We start from the raw sequence: 17,134 nt of genomic DNA, 5'->3' as shown, positions 1-17,134 counted from the left end.
AGGAATAGATTGGAAACGCAGTGGCTCTCTGATTCAAACCTTTAGGAAACAAGTTGATTTGACCGAGAAGATGCCAGAATGTTCTCCGTTTCTGTGTGACACTGATCGCACTGCTAGGCTTAGATGTAAGCAGCAGCCGATGGGACAGATAACGAGACGAGTGTTGCCACCACGACTTAATAATCGAGGAGATTTGAAGGATAAACTACAGGCCTGAAGGTGTCGGGGAAGAAAAAGAAAAAAGAAAAGAACGGAGGGTTGTGTGCACCCCCCCGCACCTTTTTTGTAGGCACTCACGTGCGCGCGCACGTGTATGAATATGAGCTCGTGCAGTGCTGAAGCGGACAGCGCCAGCCTCGCAGCAGAAGGCTCCGAGGTTCTGGTGTCCATTTTAAAACAGACCTCTCGCCTCACCTGCTTCACGTCTCCTGTGCTTTTTCCACCGAGTGTCGGGACACGCAGAGTGGAGTCTTTCCCGTGTGATGCCAGCTTTAACGCGTCGAACATTTCAATTAGACGCTGTTATGTAAGAGGGAGGCAGGGAAGTGACGGGGCCCGCTGACTCAAATATGGCCGCCTGTCCTGTTCAGGCTGCAGACACCTTGCTCCTGTTGAAATGAAAGGATTTTGCGCTGCAGCAGCAGGTGGAACACAGGGCGAAGAGAGGGGAGGGCGATGTTTTAGAAATCCTCCAAAAATTCTAATGATTTCGTTAATTTTTCAAGTCTGGCTTAACTGAACTCTAATTTCAGCTCCTTCCTCTTTGCTTCAGCACTGCCCGGTGTTCCTGCAGCTTGAACATTTGTCATGTTACCCTCTTTGCGTTTTGGAGAAAGCCTTTACTGTAAGGCCTTTTATTCTCAGCCTTTTTGTTTAACAGAGTCATGAGGGGTGAGACTTTTAAACCTGTGGTTTGATTTTTTGTGCAGGTGGAACTTGGTCTTCATTCAATTAATTATAAAATACATCTTCTTTAATATTTACATATTTGTTTGTTAACCTGTGCAACATCTGATTTACCATGGCAACGCAAATATATGTAACCAATAAAACAACACAACGTGAGTTGAAATGGCAAAACCGACCATATTCATCAACTGAAGCATATACCACTGGTTTGGAGTTCTTTCTTGGTAAAACAGGTCCTCAAAGGTTGGAAATGACTGAATATGCATGTTTTTATATAAACCTACACATTTGCCTGTGTAGGTTCACAGTCATCCAGGTCATGGTTGACTAGAAAGCTTGAAATAAGAATGCAACTGGGCTTCTTTAGGCTTGTGAAAACCTCTCATCCAAAAGGCTTCCTCAGTATATTATCTGATATTTCCCCCATCTTATGAGAATAACCATTATGCGTTGCTCTTTAACACTCTTATCTAAAATATTCTCTTTATTTAAGTCAACCACACACTCTGCTGCTTCAGAGGATCATTTAACAAATGTCTGTTAATGGTTCTCTTCAGCTCACTTCCTTAATGGAGATAAACTAGATGGAGGAGATCTGTTAGCCTGCAAATGCTTATACACACACACACACACACACACACACACACACACACACACACACACACACACACACACACACACACACACACACACACACATATATATATATATTTAACATTACAAGATCTCAACATTTTCTTGTTCTTTTGGTGCATAAAATAACATTTTGCAGCTGTATTGTCTCCTTTTTCTGTAATCTTTCTAAATGGGCACCCAGCTAACTGTTAATTTCAGGCCACCATTTTTGTAGTACGTCATTTCATGTTATATTCCCCCCTCCTGCTTCCCGCAGAGCTGCTACCGTGGATGGTACAAACCTAAAGACTAAGTAGCTGCAGGATGAAAACATGGCCGCACCCCTTCTTGCACCGCCAGGACCTGACAGCTTCAGGAAGTTTACTCCAGAATCTTTGGTGGTCCTTGAGCAGCGCATCCAAGAGGAGAAGAACAAAAAGCCACCCAAGCAGGACAGCAGCTACCGTGACGACGATGACGAGAACAAGCCCAAACCCAACAGTGACCTGGAGGCTGGGAAGAGCCTGCCCTACATCTATGGGGACATCCCTAAGGGAATGGCGGCGGTACCACTGGAGGATCTGGACCCATTCTACGTGAATTCTCAAAAAGTGAGTATTCACACACACACACACACACACACACACACACACACACACACACACACACACACACACACACACACACACACACACACACACACAACAATGATTTTAGTCAAATTGAGCGCTGGCTTTATTCTAAAACAAAGTATCTGACATTGCTGCAAATATTGGTGCAGTGCAATGTTTCTGATGTTTGTCCCTCGCTCTCAGGCTTCCAAAATGCTCAAAATATTCCTCCCAAAAACCTTTAATATTGCATTTGGCAAGTGAAAATGTGACCCTGTAACATCATTGTTACCTTTCCATCCTTGTGCTTGGCCTGATTTGTGTTTGCACTCTTTTTTTTTCATAAAACACTTTTCTTTTGATCTTTTTCAGTGTTGTTTTTCATATTGAGAGATTTGATTGTGATCAGTTGAGCTCAGTTTAAAACTAAAATCCAAGGCTTGCGTGGCATCTGGAAGAAATAGTTGTAGCATCTGACTGTAGTGGTTGTAGTAAATTTTAACCTGAGACATTGTGATTGTGTTGTTATCCTTCTGACGTTGTGTTACATCAGATAAACTCAGACATTCATAATTTTAGTACATAATTGGTTTGGACAGCATTCAGTAGATAAGAAACTTCATTATGTTGAAGTGAGTTACAAGTTATGACCGGAAATGACGCAGACAGCAGAGTCACTGTGGGGTTTTTTAGGGTTTTTTTTGACACTTGACTTTCAGGGGTGCTATGTTTACAGTTATTTTTAATTTTATAATTAGGCTGCGGGAGGTAATTACGTTTTCCTCCTCGAAGACCTTTGGGGAGTGTTGGAGCCGAGCTCTCGAGCTGTTGAGTGGGCCGTTGCTGTATCTCCAATGTGCTCACAGGGCTTTGGGGAAAAGGTCAGAAGCAGTTACTGTTGAAAGACCGTTGTTCCACATGACAGACTTTCCTAATTGTTGAAAAATTCATCTGTGGCAGGAGAGAGAAGCAGCAGCAGGCTGAGAGGACTCTGGTCGTCTTAAAGGAGACACGTGTCTCTCTGGGGTTTCTGTCATGTCTGACGTCTGGTCGTCCTCAGTGTGAGGACAAACAGGTGACCTTGACAGTCTTTTAATGTGCACCTGTTAGCCTAAACTGTTGGAGACTGCATTTGTTTCACTCAACTGTTTTTGTTGTGCAAAAGCCTCCGAACTTAAAGAACAGAAGACACGGCTTGCAGATATTGAAAAAGGGAGAATTAGAGGCTCAAAATTGAAAACTATAAAGAAACTGTATTGTGGAAAGCTGTAGAGCTAAAGATGCTTCTAAGAGTTCTACATTTTTACTCGTAGGAGTGCGAGAATAATTTATCATAAAATGGCTGTTCTCTCCTTTCCTTAAGCATCAGTGCAAATGCAAGGTGTACTGTGGTGAGTTCAATGCTCGTGTGTTCATAATAGGACTGAGCAGTGAAGGCTAAAACCTTCTACCATGGTAGCGTTGTTTGTTGTCTGTTTATAGTCAAAAAAAAAGTTATATAACAAAATTTGCATTTTCGTTCAAGACAGTCTCCTTCGATCATATATTCATTTCAAAACTGCTGCACGTTTTGACAACAGCGTTGTGTAAACCTCGGTCCACACAGAGTATCTCAAAATATAGCAAACCCTCCCTGACAAAACAGGAGGGTAATGGCGTGTTTAGTCATCGTCGTTACCTGAACAGATTTGTTTAGATATTGTGCGTGTGTGCGTTTGGCTGCACAGCATCAGCATCAGCGTTCCTCTCCGTCTGTCTCCGTGTTATACCTCTCTGTCTTTACACCGTGCACACTGACTGTTATGTAACGCACCAGTCCGGCGCACAAGGAGACACGATTCAGATGACACGTGGCAAACATGTCCAGGGATCCACGGCACTGTTGATTGTTCACTTGCTTACATGCAGCTCACCTGTCTATTTCCCCCCACGTGTTCCATATTAATGACACACATGCGCGTGAGCCGTGCAGCCTCGCTTCTGCTCTTGCTTCTTGTCTTTGCTTCTTGGCTTCAGGCAAATCTAATTACGGCCCCTAATCTAGTGTCATTCTGATACCAAAGGGAGCCGATGCTGCAGTGACACCAGATCAGGTGGTGACCTTGATGGGAGAACGTTTGCCCTGTGTGTCTTTGTCATTTGAGAGGTGGCAGGTTGCATCTGGATAGCTCCCTTGCAGGAAGGAGGTGCAGAAAGATGAGGGGGAATATATGTAAAGGAAGGTTGCTCCTCATCTTTCAGATAAATCTAGATTCGTGGCTCTTTTAGGCCATCTTATAGCTGAGACAGAAGGCCGGGAGGCTAGCTAGGTGATGACGCAGCAACGGCCCTCCCCGCCTGGTTGGTGGCCCGAGCAGGGCTGTGCCACGCTGAGCTGAGCTAGGCCGGGTCGTGGTTGCCATCACTGTTCAAGGCCGGCGAAAGATTTCAAGGAGAGGACATAGAAGGAAGGGAGGGAGGGAGAGATGAAGAGAGGACAGAGATGAAACAGACAACATGTGCAAGGATGCATGAGCACATTTGCTGTCCTTCATGCTGCAGCCAAGATAACCAAAACATGTTTTGCTGAGGACAAAGATCTGCCACAGACACAGCAGAGCGTCTCAAAAATAAGATGACTGAAGTCACCCCGTCACAAGTTCTTGCCCCATCATATCAGTGGATGTATATCGGAGAAAACGCAGCATTTTGTCTTGTGTGGACTGGTTAAAGATGTTTACAGTAATATTACCTTACAGTAATGGTTTAATTTTCATCTATTTTAATAACATTGTCAGGAATATTTCAGCATGCCTCTAGAGACAATGCAAAAATATATTTTTTTGCACACCAAATGGCATAAACAGGGCGAAAGCACGGCAAGGAATGCATGGGCATCTCATAGGAAGGCCTTATAGCATTCATATATTAATGTCTCTGTGACTGTGGGGCTTTCGGGCTAAAGGCGCCATAAACGCAGCCCATTTATCGCTTGCCACAAGGGTCAAAAAAGGGGGTCGCCGAATGGCTGTTGAGGCCCTCACGGATGCAGATGCTGCAGCCCTGCCTGCTGGATCGAGCTTCTGTGTCGAAGCCGCTCTTGGTTTCTCTCTCCCACCCATCCCCCCCTCCCGTCCTCCTCTTCGTCTTCCGCCCAGCTTCCCCGTTCTGGCTCCTCGTGCCCTGCTTCTCCTCAGCCTGCTGTTGCCACAGTTGCTCCCTGCCTGCCTGCTTCATTCGCTCTCCACCCCCCGCCTTCTCTGCCTCTCCTCCTCGTTCAGCTCTAGATTATGAAATTTTCAGTAGCTTTGCAGCAGCACTTTTGTCATGTGTTACCCAAAAAAAAGCGCTTCATGGATAGCTGTGGAGGACATGTGTGTCAGGGTGACAGTGGTGGTTATTGATTGTGCTGTGGTGCTGCTGCTGCTGCTGCATGTGATGTGTGTAATTATGCATTTGTTTGTGAGTCATGGATGTGTACCCTGCATATGTGCACGATGGCTGTGTTTAAGAGAAATGTCATGATGGGACATTTCCAAGCGTGTGATTGTCTTGACTGGTAGATGACAGTGTTAATGATGAGGGAGATGCACTGACCTATAATTATAATAAGAGAGGAAGGTTGGAGGAAGGAAGTGGGTCCAGTCATTTGAAACTGTGCTGACGTCTCCCTTCATTTAGGTAATATTGACATCAGGGGTGATCCGTCTTATTTGTAAGTGGACACATTCGTCATTTTGTTTTTTTCAGACGTTTATGTCATAGTAAGAACTCGGGCACACACCTTATTTCTGTCCAAAACGCACAAAATACACGCGGTCATGTGACGCCACCGCCGTGAGGCGCCTTGCTTCCCACCTCCCCACCCATCCGCCCCGCTTCTCCTCTTTCCTCCTCCTCTCCCTCCCTCCTGACTCCGCTGTCGGTGTCTCTTCAGAGGCTTAGCGTGGAGTGAGAGATGCCTTGTTAAAAGCACAAGGGCCCCGTATCACTTGTGCAAATGCACAGTTCCATGAATGTTTCATGCAAATCGCCATGTTTTATTTAAACAATTATGAGGTTATCCACAGAAAGTGGCTCGCAAGCTCCTCTCGGTTTTGCCCGTTTCCTTCCCCTTAAAGACGCCACAGTGGGCGGTGCAGCACTGAGATTCTGGGACAACACACAGTCATCCTGCCAGCAGTTCTCACTTTATTTGCATTTGTTTAAAAGCAGCATTTTACTTAAATGACCAAATGCACGTTGTTTATTTATCGTCCGCATACTGGCCGTGTATGCCTTGCAGAAAATGTTTTCACAATGTTTCAAATAGGATGACATATACATTTTTAAATATTCCTTGCTATTGTTCTTTGTCTATTTATAATCTTTCTGATTGTTAACTGTCTCCCTCTCTCTCTCTCTCTCTGTTTCTTCTCTCCACAGACATTTATAGTGCTAAATAGAGGGAAGACAATCTTCCGTTTTAGTGCCACACCTGCCTTGTACTTAATAAGTCCTTTTAATCCGGTTAGGCGATTAGCTATTAAAATTTTGATACATTCATATCCTTTGAAATGGTTTCTAAACTGCTGGGACTGAAAAGGTTTCCTGTTTATGTGTATTATTCATGATGTGTTCTGTCTCTCTGCTCGCGCTGCTATCGACGTTTCCTGTGAGTGGAGGTACAGGAGAGAGTCGGTTTGTTACAGTCAAGAAAGAGCACAGAGGACGCCATGCAGTAGCCATTTTATCACTGAAGGGAAAGGCTAGCACAAATGATGAGTCATCCTTAACAGTCAGCCAAGCTAGACCTCTCGATAAGCACATTATCGGTGCATTATCTACGAATCCAGAAGGAACAGTTGGAGGATGCACCCTCGATTTGAAGCACTGTTAAAGACATAAAAGGAAACTTGTTTTAGGACCTCAGCTGATCAGAGCTGCATGTTAATATTTTATGTGATTTTTGAAATATATTTTATTTGACTTGTTTTATCTTATCTATTTGCACAAGTTAAGGGAAGTGAGCCAGCTGTGTGTCATGTGACACACGACTGTTTGGGCATCTGGTTTAAAAATGAAGCAGACTGTGCCCCACTGTGCCTCCTTCCTGCAGCAATGCAACCTGTGAGTTAGTGGTGCCCGCAGATACACGTGGTTTATTTAAAGATCTGTCCATAGATACTAAATGAGGCAAGGTGCATAATTAAAGGTTTTCCAGTTTAGGCACAAATTAATTATTTTTATAGATATATATAAAAAAGTAAGTAAAATAAAACAGAGAAGCAGTAATGTGAGTGGCATTTTATTTTGCCCACCTAAATCTACATTTGTGTAGAGTGCACTGTGTAGGTCTTTGCAACTGCTGGTTAATGCTGTACAGAAATATTGTTCAAATATTTCAAGGCACAACTAATACTGACCTCTGCAGGCATTTAAAGCCAAGTCTGAAGTTTCCCTGGTTTCCTTTGAGTGTCAGCCTCTCTGCACTGAAAGCTTTGCACCTTTAAAATGTACTGTAGTTTTGCATTTCCCCTAAATATATACTGTTTAAATATTTAATAGTAGTGGCTACATTTAACCACCTTCAGTTAAGTGCTTTGAGTTCATGTCTTGACTTTAACTGTTTAAATATTGCTGGCTGTTTATGCGTACTCGACTGTAGGACATACGTTACCTACTGCAAGCTGTATTTTTTATTCTTATGTTTTACATGTCATGGAGGCTTGATGATGTATGTGATTACCACTACAGTCTGCGTTTTCCTTAACATGCTCCTCACTCTTTTCAGCATGATCATTATGTGTACTATTTTGACCAACTGTATATTCATGACCTTTAGCGATCCTCCTGAGTGGTCAAAACAAGTAGAGTAAGTACACTTTATCTGTTTTCATATATAAATGGGTGATAAATGTTTGTGTCCCTATGTTGGCACTACATCTGAGTCACAGATGGTCAAATTCTGTGAAATTTTAAATTTGAATTTTCTCTTTAAACCCTCTGCACAATAACCATACTATATATTTTTCACACAAGAATCAAGATTTCAGAAGAAAGCACTGATGGGGCTGTATGCTGCAGTGTATTTGAAAACCTCTGTTTTCTGGAAATTTGTGTGGCTCAAATGTAATGAAGCAACATTCTAATAAAACATTAGACCGACAGAAAAGTGTTTTATCTGATTTTGCATGATTCTAATTTTATCTAACGTCGTTTCCTGGGTGTCTTAACAGTTAATGAAGGTGCAGGCACTTAGAAATGAGCGAGCTTTGATCTAGCGCGGTGAACTGATTCTGTCAACGCTTTGTCTTCCAGGTACACGTTCACGGGAATTTATACGTTCGAGTCTCTTGTAAAGATCACTGCGCGAGGCTTCTGTATAGATGGGTTTACATTCCTAAGAGATCCATGGAACTGGCTGGATTTCATGGTCATTTCGATGGCGTAAGTATTTTAATTTCGATCGAGCTCTGAGTAAATAGGATGTTAAATTGGACACAAATACGTTGCGTATTTGGGTTGGGTTAAAGTAAACTGATGTTTTAGTTATTATCTTTTGCCTGTTTCCTATCTGATAACCCGTCTTCTGTGTTTCCTCATTTGAGCCGAGACTTCTCTGGTTTTCTCTTTGGGAATCGAAGATCTCCATCTGACACTGCTCGGCCTCCTTGACAACACCCACACCTCACTGTCATTCAGTCTGATTCATCTCCCTCTCGCCATCCAACTCTTGTCATTCACATTTTCTCTCTCAGTCGTCAGGAGCCTGCAAAATCCAATTTAATGCTCAGTGTCTTCCCAGCGACTATAAGTCACCTAGTTTACTTATTTCCATATGAGCAAATACAGCCCCCACCCCTCCCCCCAAAAAGACCATCATACAAAATGTCATTGTTTCTCACAAAGCCCATCTTTGTCTGAATTGATCTTTTCACCGTTTATCTGCATGTAAATAATAAGCTGTTGTAACTGTGGTTTGATCCTGCAGGTATATAACAGAGTTTGTAAACCTAGGCAATGTCTCAGCTCTGCGCACGTTCAGGGTGTTGAGGGCATTGAAAACTATTTCTGTAATTCCAGGTAAGACAGGATGGTGCGGGGTGGGGGCAGTGGGGCGGGGTCGGTGTTAGGTGTGTGTGTCTTTCTTTCCTTTTACCTTCCACCCTTCTCCTCAGTGGACAGGCTCTGTGAGTGGCGTCGTTTCCTCCTGGTTCGGTGGTGTTGTGCTCTTGGCGTGTGTGGTTTTTGTCATCGTGTTTGTTCTGTGTGTGATCCTTCCCCTATTTCAGATATATAACAGAGTTTGTGGACCTGGGCAATGTATCTGCGCTGAGAACATTCAGAGTTCTCCGAGCATTGAAAACTATCTCTGTCATTCCAGGTGAGACTCAGTTTAAACACTAAGGCTGATCCTCTCACCCTTTCCTTTCTACTCACTATTATTATAATTACTATTATGATTTTAGCGATATTAAAAAAAAAAAATTGGAGAAAACCATTTTTTGATTTATTTTTCCTCCAAAATTATCAAAAATGGTACTAATACATTTTTGATAGGCTTTGCAGTCTCCTCTAGGGCCCTCCAAAGTGTCTGCACTCTCTTCTGCCCCGGTAGCGCTCTTGTTTCCAAGGCAGCTTTTGTCTTTAAGGAGAAATAGCTTCAACTCACTCAACTTCAAATAGCTTTTCAGAAGAAGCAAATGCCGTTACTTATGGCAAAGAAATGTGTTGTTAGAACACTGTAAACTTACAATATGCATGTTATGTTTTATGAGAAAAGAAAAATCAGACAGCTTTAATCCCTGTAGTTGTTCCTAATTGGAAATTTGAGAGGATTCCTAGTAATGGGGTCCAAAACAAACCTGTGAGCTGTATTTTATGAGAAAAGGTATAGCTCTTATACAGATCTTATAGAACATACCCATTACTTATGTATGAAGACTGCCAAGCCTAGTTTGTGAACATACCTCTTATGCTGCATGATGCTTTTCGGTCACTTGCTTTTATAATATTAGCCTACCAAGAGCTTGGCTGATTAATGGCATTGAAAGTTTGATTTGCCCTCTTTTTTGTTTTTTAGCTTGTTGATTGATTTTTTTTCTCTGTTTTTACGACCTCCTTGAATGATATATCACAAAAAAAAAAAAGATATTTGGGAATGCAGATGGAATGGTAACGCTGACCGGACATCTGACCGGAGAACATTAAACACATGTTGCAAAACAGCCACTAAAGATTGCTTTCTTTTTCAAATTACACATTCATGCTGAAATTTGAAAAAGTCTTCTTTGAGTGCAGACGATTTAGATATCAGTTTGGCATTTTGGGAAATATGCTTGTTTGTTTTTGGGCTCAAAGTTGGATGAGAAAATTGATACCATTCTCATGCCAGTACCTAAAGTTACTGCGAGCATCTGGTTAACTTAAAGACTGCAAACAGACTTCCTGGCTCTGTCCAAAGACAGCAGCCACCTAAAAGCAGCTCCAAACATCCTTATTTAACACATCGTATCTGCTTTTTTAAAATCTGACGAAACACTGGTTGGTAGGATGTATTGATCTTCTAATGTAGCGTTCAGCCACAAAATTAATAACATATTTCCCCAAAATTCTGGACTCTCTGTTAAAATGCTGGTACAGAAGTAATGAAATTGGAGCTTTTATTGATTTTTATAGATTTGTTTAATAAAGCAAACAGTAATCCATGTGAATGGGAGGGCTTTTTCCAGGGAAACATAGATCTGTTAGTTTGATTTGATAATTTTTTTCATGTGCTTGTAAATAAGATGTATGGTGATTTAAAGTGGACCTGCTATGCTTATTTCTAGCTCCACGCTTTAATTGTTGGACTCTGAGTTCTAGTTTAAGTCTTTACTGCTTTTTTAGATTATGCTGGGGCTTTGTGCGACCCCCGAATGCATCAAGCTGTTGCATTCCCCCCGTTATACAAGCTTTCTTTTGATTGGCTGTCCTTTGCAAACAAAAGGTGGGTGGAGCTTCTGTGCATTTAGATATCTTGAAATCCTTGAAAAAAACTGCCAGAAACGGAGCATTTACCTGCTTTAAGCCTGAGGTTTTTGCTCTTACATAGCATGAACATCAGCTGCTGTAACAGCACATGAGGAAATAAAGAAATTATAATAGGTCCCTTTAAACACGAGCAGCTCCTTACATGTCTGGTTTGACGGAGCTTTTAGTAAGATTATTTGAAAGTCTAAATTAAGATCATAATTTATCGAAAGCTTGTAGCAGGTCAAGCCTGCTGTACGTGTAGTGGGTGAACAGTAAAAATGGGGCGTGGGCGATCCTGCCTCCATCTTTGAGTTCCTCGTGGATCTGTGCGAATGCTGCCAGAGGAGGCTGGTCTGGAAGTTAAAGCGATTTTGTCTTTAGTGGATGAGACAGACTACAGGGTCGCGGTATGGGGAGTCAGTGCTTTCCTAATGACACCTTACACAAGACAGTTCAAGAAAGTGCCCACACCGGCACTGGCATTGAATTGCTTCTGTTCAGCCTTGGAGTTTAAATGACCTGCATGTGGTTTAATGCCCCCCTGCCTGTGCCTCTGTCCCTCTCATGGCCTCTCGTTGTGCTGCTGTGCTCTTTTCCTTATGGATTTCCTCTCACTTATAGAAAGTCTTCCCCCTCTTTTTTACTTCATCCGTCATTGGCAATGAAATGCTAATTTCTTCTGTTGAAGAGCCCATTATTTGGATTTGAGATCTGTTGCAATAATCTGAAAAGAGTGGGAAGGCTCCTGAATATTTCCTGTTTGTTGTTTCTAGAGATGTTCTGTATGTAAACTCCCAGTTTTGTCCAAAATGTATTACTACCCATATCTAAAATTTATAGTATTTTACCAGTTCAGATTTTTATTTATAAAATGATCCCTTTTGTTTTGATGTTGAATTTAGTTAAAAATGAACATTTAGTTGTATATTCAAGTCGATGACAATACATCTATTATTTCTATTTATAATTAAATTCAGTGGGAAGGTTTTCAAATGTAGTCTCAGCCAGATTTTTATGAACATCTTAAGATGCAGGGATTTACGGGCTTCGTCCCAGTGACAAATTTAAAAAGATGAGCTCTAGTAGCAGCTGACACTCCAGAGATTAACACATGGGACATGAGGAGCTCCTGCATCACCTGTGTGGTTTGTGAATGTGTGTGTGTGTGTGTGTTTGTGTGCGTGCGCATGTGTGATTGTGGCTGGCCTGCAGGCCTGAAGACCATTGTGGGTGCCCTGATCCAATCTGTGAAGAAGCTTTCGGATGTGATGATCCTGACCGTCTTCTGTTTGAGTGTCTTTGCCCTCATTGGTCTCCAGCTCTTCATGGGTAACCTGCGCCACAAGTGTGTGTTCTGGCCAATCAACACCAACGAGAGTTACCTAGCCAATGGCAGTAAGGGCTTTGACTGGGACGAATACATCACGAACGACAGTAAGTAGAGTCAAGGCGTCACCAACGGTGACCTGGCACGGAGGTCAGAGTATGAGTCAACCCATATGCTTGAATGGGGAAACAATATGTCGTTTTGGCACTTAAAGGAATTTGTTTCAAATGAACTGAAGTCAAAATTTCTGAGTGAGCTGGAGTCAGAAATGCGCTGAATGGAGTAAATTTAGTAAATCTCGACAGAATGTGAGCGAAATTACTCAGTTTGGCAGTTTTTCTTTCTTGCTTTTTTCCCCCTCTCAGCCAACTTCTACTTCCTGCCTGGCCAGTTGGACGCTCTGCTCTGTGGGAACAGCTCAGACTCTGGGTGAGTTGCCTTCTCCACCCTTCAAAAAGAGTACCAAGATTTGCTGTAGCTCCTCTGTGTGCTTATAGTCAGACTACATTATCAGTAAATAGTGCTGACTCATTTTTGGGCTGAATGCCCTGTTCTGTCTCTATGTGCCTCTCTCTCGCTCTCTCTCCACCCCTCAGCCGCTGCCCGGAGGGCTACACATGCATGAAAGCTGGGAGGAATCCAAACTACGGCTACACCAGCTTTGACAGCTTCGGCTGGGCCTTCCTGGCTCTCTTCCGACTCATGACACAGGACTTCTGGGAGAACCTTTACATGCTGGTAAAGCAGATGTGTCCACACCTTCAGCTTGTTTCACCATGTAACAGCCCTCAGTGCTGAAATCTGATTGATATTTGGCCTTTAGACAGATTTTATCGAGGCTTCAAAGGTGTTAATTTTGATGAACATATATTATAATTCAAACAAAGTCACCAAAAGCATAGATAAATAAATAATGCTAGCCTGAAGTGCAATAGAGTGGCAGCCTGCCCAGAGTGTATCACACCTCTTGCCATGTGACAGCTGGGATAGGCTCCGCCCCCAATAGTACAACCCTTAACTGGATAAATCAATGAAATGATTAAAAAAGGATGGTGCGATGGATGGTTTGTTTCTCATCCATTATTAGTGACAGCAGCTTTTTAAAGATTTCTTTTGCCTTTACTGGTTAGTTCACTGGTGAAGATTAGACAGGAAGAGAGGAAGAAATACAGCAGTCAAGGTCAAGGTCAAGGTAACTTTATTTATACCCAAAGGCAAGGTAAATTTGCTTTACAGAAAAATGACAGCATTTGGCATCCCTTTAAAAACACACATACCTAGTAAATATATATGTTCAGCTGTGTGTGTGGGCACCTGCTCAACCAGTGAGCTAAACTGGTGCCTGATGACAGCAGTCTTCAACTGCACCACTAAAGCTGAAAAACTCGCCTCAAACGGTGAATGAACTGATTTTGGATAAAAATGTGACCTCACATGTCCAATTTTGCAAAAACATTTTTTAAGCGATCCAGTTGACAGACAAACCAATCGCATGGTGGAGGTGGTTATCAGCTGTCTAGTGATTTTATTACACTGCAGCACAAATGCCAATAAAAAATTGTGTACCAAACATCCTGTAATTATTCAAATTACATTATTCAAAAACTGGTGGTGGCTTCTGCATTCAGCTCTAGTTCACCTCCAAGTTTATCCCCTGTTCTCAGTCTCATGTGGATACTGTGGCCCCGTCACCGCCATCTGGTCTGTCTTGCAGGCTGTTCCACATTAAGCTTCCCTGAAATGGTGGAGACAGCCCTGCCTCCACGTACAAGTGGAAGGAAGGAAGCATGAAATATTAAGGGCTGAGGATTACAGTATGACCAATGAGAGCGATGAGACCTGATGAGAGCATCCTGGCACATATTTCTATTTTCGCTCTCATCTTTGAAATTCAGCTTCCAACTGCAGGCTCTCGCTCATACTGTACGCCGTATGTGTAGAATAATCATTACGTAGCCGCTTTTGGTTTGGTGTAAGGACATTAAGCAATAAAACGCCTTCCTATGGATCATATTTGTTTCTCAGTACTGAGCATTTTATTATATATGTAAGATTTAGTTTTGTGCCACTAAAATAGAACGTTTGAGCCAAATGTCCTGCACGCACTTCTCAGCATCACGTCAACTGCATGCATAATTGATGGGTGAGGATATTTCACTTCTCTACCTGCTAGAGTCCTTTTTCTCTCCTTTTTGCTGCCTGAAGACGTATTTCATTTTTTGATGAGGTGCATGAGCGAGAACATTTTTAGTCAAATTTGGGATCCTTTCATGATGACTATTCGTTTGCTGGTTTATCTAAACCTAAAAATATAACAGCGCGAGAATGACTTTAACAATTGTATGTTAGCATGAAGACAAAGTGACACCAATGAGCTTTCTCCTTTGTGTGTTCATCTGTTCAGCTGTACCTCTGCTGCTCAGTCTCCTCACTTCTCATCTCCAGTGGGCATAGCGTCCAAATCTGTAGAAATAGTTTGGCTATTCACAGTGAGCGTGCAAAGTAGGTCAGTTCTTTCTGATGAACAATACAGTCTCACATGGACGGTTTTAATGAGCACAAAGTATAAAATCATTTACTCAATTTATTTCCACACATTATTTTCACATCAGAAACAGACAAATGAAATCGTGTGAGCTGTTTTAAGTTAAGATTTGACTCTTCTGTCCTCAGAAGGTGAGAGACATTTACCCTCCTCACTTGAGGCTTGCATTCATTTTTGCCCCCAGGAATGCTCAGACCAGTGTACGTCTTCTATTTCTTTCTGATGAGTCATATTAAGAGATGAGCAGTGAGGCTGACGTTGATTGTGGCGTTGAAGTCATGTATCAGATCTCACGGGTCTGCTGTTTTCTTCCTCTCTCTCCCCGGACCTCTGTGGCACTGCCTCCTAACAGACCCTCAGGGCGGCAGGGAAGACCTACATGATTTTCTTTGTCTTGGTGATCTTTGTGGGTTCTTTCTACTTGGTGAATCTGATCTTGGCTGTGGTAGCCATGGCCTATGAGGAGCAGAATCAGGCCACCATGGAAGAGGCCGCGCAGAAGGAAGAAGAATTCAAGGCGATGCTGGAGCAGCTAAAGAAGCAGCAAGAAGATGCTCAGGTGAGTCCTCTGCAAGTTGAAGGCAAAACTTTTTCATGGATTGTGTCAAAATATCGTTCTGACTTCACTCGCGTGCTCGTTTCTCGGTAGACGGCTGCAATGGCAACCTCTGCAGGCACAGTGTCGGAGGATGCGGTTGAAGACGATGGAGGAGGGCGTCTTTCCTGCAGTTCGTCCGAGATGTCGAAGCTCAGCTCCAAGAGCGCTAAAGAGCGCCGCAACCGTAAGAAGAAGTGGCGGCAGAAGGAGCAGGAGAAGGAGAAAGGCGACAGCGAGAAGTTTGTCAAGTCAGAGTCGGACGATGGCAGCAAAAGGAGCCGCTTCAGATTCCCCGATAACCGCCTGGGCCGAAAGTCTTCCATCATGAACCAGGTGAGGAAGATATTCCCTTTTGTTAGCAATGATCAGATGCTGACATTTTGATTGAAAGGAAAATTTAAGCTAAATTATAACAAGATATAAACTGTTAGTAATTTTACACGATAAACAGAATTTGCAGCTCAAGAATAAAAACACTGAATTTGACAAACTCTTCTCTGGGGATGAGTATTTCACTCATGATCATGCTGTGATGTAGATTTTTTCACACATGTTGGGGATGGTACTAGAAGTCTTGCAGGAAAAAGAAAATCTAAAATCACCAACATATAAGAAAATATCTACATGGCTAGCGTAAAGCTGTATGAGGCCTTTTGTGCCAAAATGAGACCAAATGAAACTCAAACAACACACAGAATTAGAACAGATACCTTTTCATGTCTATGAATAGAATATAGACGTCAGTAAGTCACATGGCTGCAGGGACGGCATTCTTACTACTTTTCATTTTCAGTGTGTGAAATATAAGATTGCACTTACAGAGCAGCGTGTAGTGAAGCACATGTCCAGGGGCCTCAGTGGGGGTTAAGACTAGGCATAGATAGTGTACAAAGGCGTGAAATGGTGTGCCTTAAAATGTATGTGTGTGGATCGGCCTCATATCCTACCTCCACATGTGCAAATTCTACTATACAGTAAATGGTTGATGCAAAGGGCCTCATAATTGACTAAATCAGAAATGAGCGACCTTATTTATTTGTGATTTGCATCCATACATTCCCAGCAGGTCCCTGAGGTCATGTGACCAGGGCTTGCTGGTTGTCAAACACACGAGGCGACAGAGCTTTTGTAACTGTGGCCCCCAAACTGTGGAACTCTCTCCCTTTGAGCCTGAGATCTGTGGACTCAGTGGTCGCTTTTAAAAAACAGCTAAAAAATCATCTTTTTAAACTTGCTTTTGGTTGATTTTTATTTTTATGTTTTAGCTTCTGTGGCGCACTTAGTGATTGTTATCTTGATAGGTGCTATATAAATACAATTTTACTTTTTTTTTTTTACTAATTGCTTGGTTTTCCAGTCAAACATTCCTCTGGGATTACCTGAGCATTCATTGCAGCTCTATGTGTCGCAGCAGCATTTATTTGTTTTACAGGAATCAAGCTGACTGATTTAAAGCTTGTCAAAATGATTGTGATACCACTTGCCTGAGGATGTCATTTAAGGGTAGAAATTGATCTTTTCTTGTCTGAACTTGGCCTGCAGTATGATTGAGG

The 17,134-nt window shown here is 42.5% G+C and overlaps 1 protein-coding gene across 5 annotated transcripts in view; it reads left to right on the top strand.

Moving 5' to 3' along the window:
* The window catches only part of scn8aa (sodium channel, voltage gated, type VIII, alpha subunit a), a 48,745-nt gene that overhangs the window by 1,198 nt on the left and 30,413 nt on the right, over window positions 1–17,134 (top strand). For 3 of the 5 annotated variants that reach the window (XM_085394551.1, XM_085394548.1, XM_085394549.1), the window contains exons 2-11: window positions 1,802–2,135; window positions 6,540–6,658; window positions 7,879–7,968; window positions 8,415–8,543; window positions 9,389–9,480; window positions 12,324–12,545; window positions 12,804–12,867; window positions 13,035–13,176; window positions 15,336–15,542; window positions 15,633–15,914. In XM_085394551.1, the coding sequence (XP_085250677.1) occupies window positions 1,857–2,135; window positions 6,540–6,658; window positions 7,879–7,968; window positions 8,415–8,543; window positions 9,389–9,480; window positions 12,324–12,545; window positions 12,804–12,867; window positions 13,035–13,176; window positions 15,336–15,542; window positions 15,633–15,914 (1,626 nt within the window). In that variant the 5' untranslated portion in view covers window positions 1,802–1,856. Of the gene's footprint in view, window positions 1–1,801; window positions 2,136–6,539; window positions 6,659–7,878; window positions 7,969–8,414; window positions 8,544–9,087; window positions 9,180–9,388; window positions 9,481–12,323; window positions 12,546–12,803; window positions 12,868–13,034; window positions 13,177–15,335; window positions 15,543–15,632; window positions 15,915–17,134 lie in introns of all 5 variants that reach the window. The other 2 variants (XM_085394550.1, XM_085394552.1) reach the window with 1 other exon arrangement.

Source organism: Rhamphochromis longiceps, linkage group LG20 (assembly GCF_057381845.1).
Source record: "Rhamphochromis longiceps isolate RC_006_pf linkage group LG20, R_longiceps_female_GT1.1, whole genome shotgun sequence".
Lineage (NCBI taxonomy): Eukaryota > Metazoa > Chordata > Actinopteri > Cichliformes > Cichlidae > Rhamphochromis > Rhamphochromis longiceps.
This window is presented reverse-complemented; position numbering and strand designations above follow the sequence as displayed.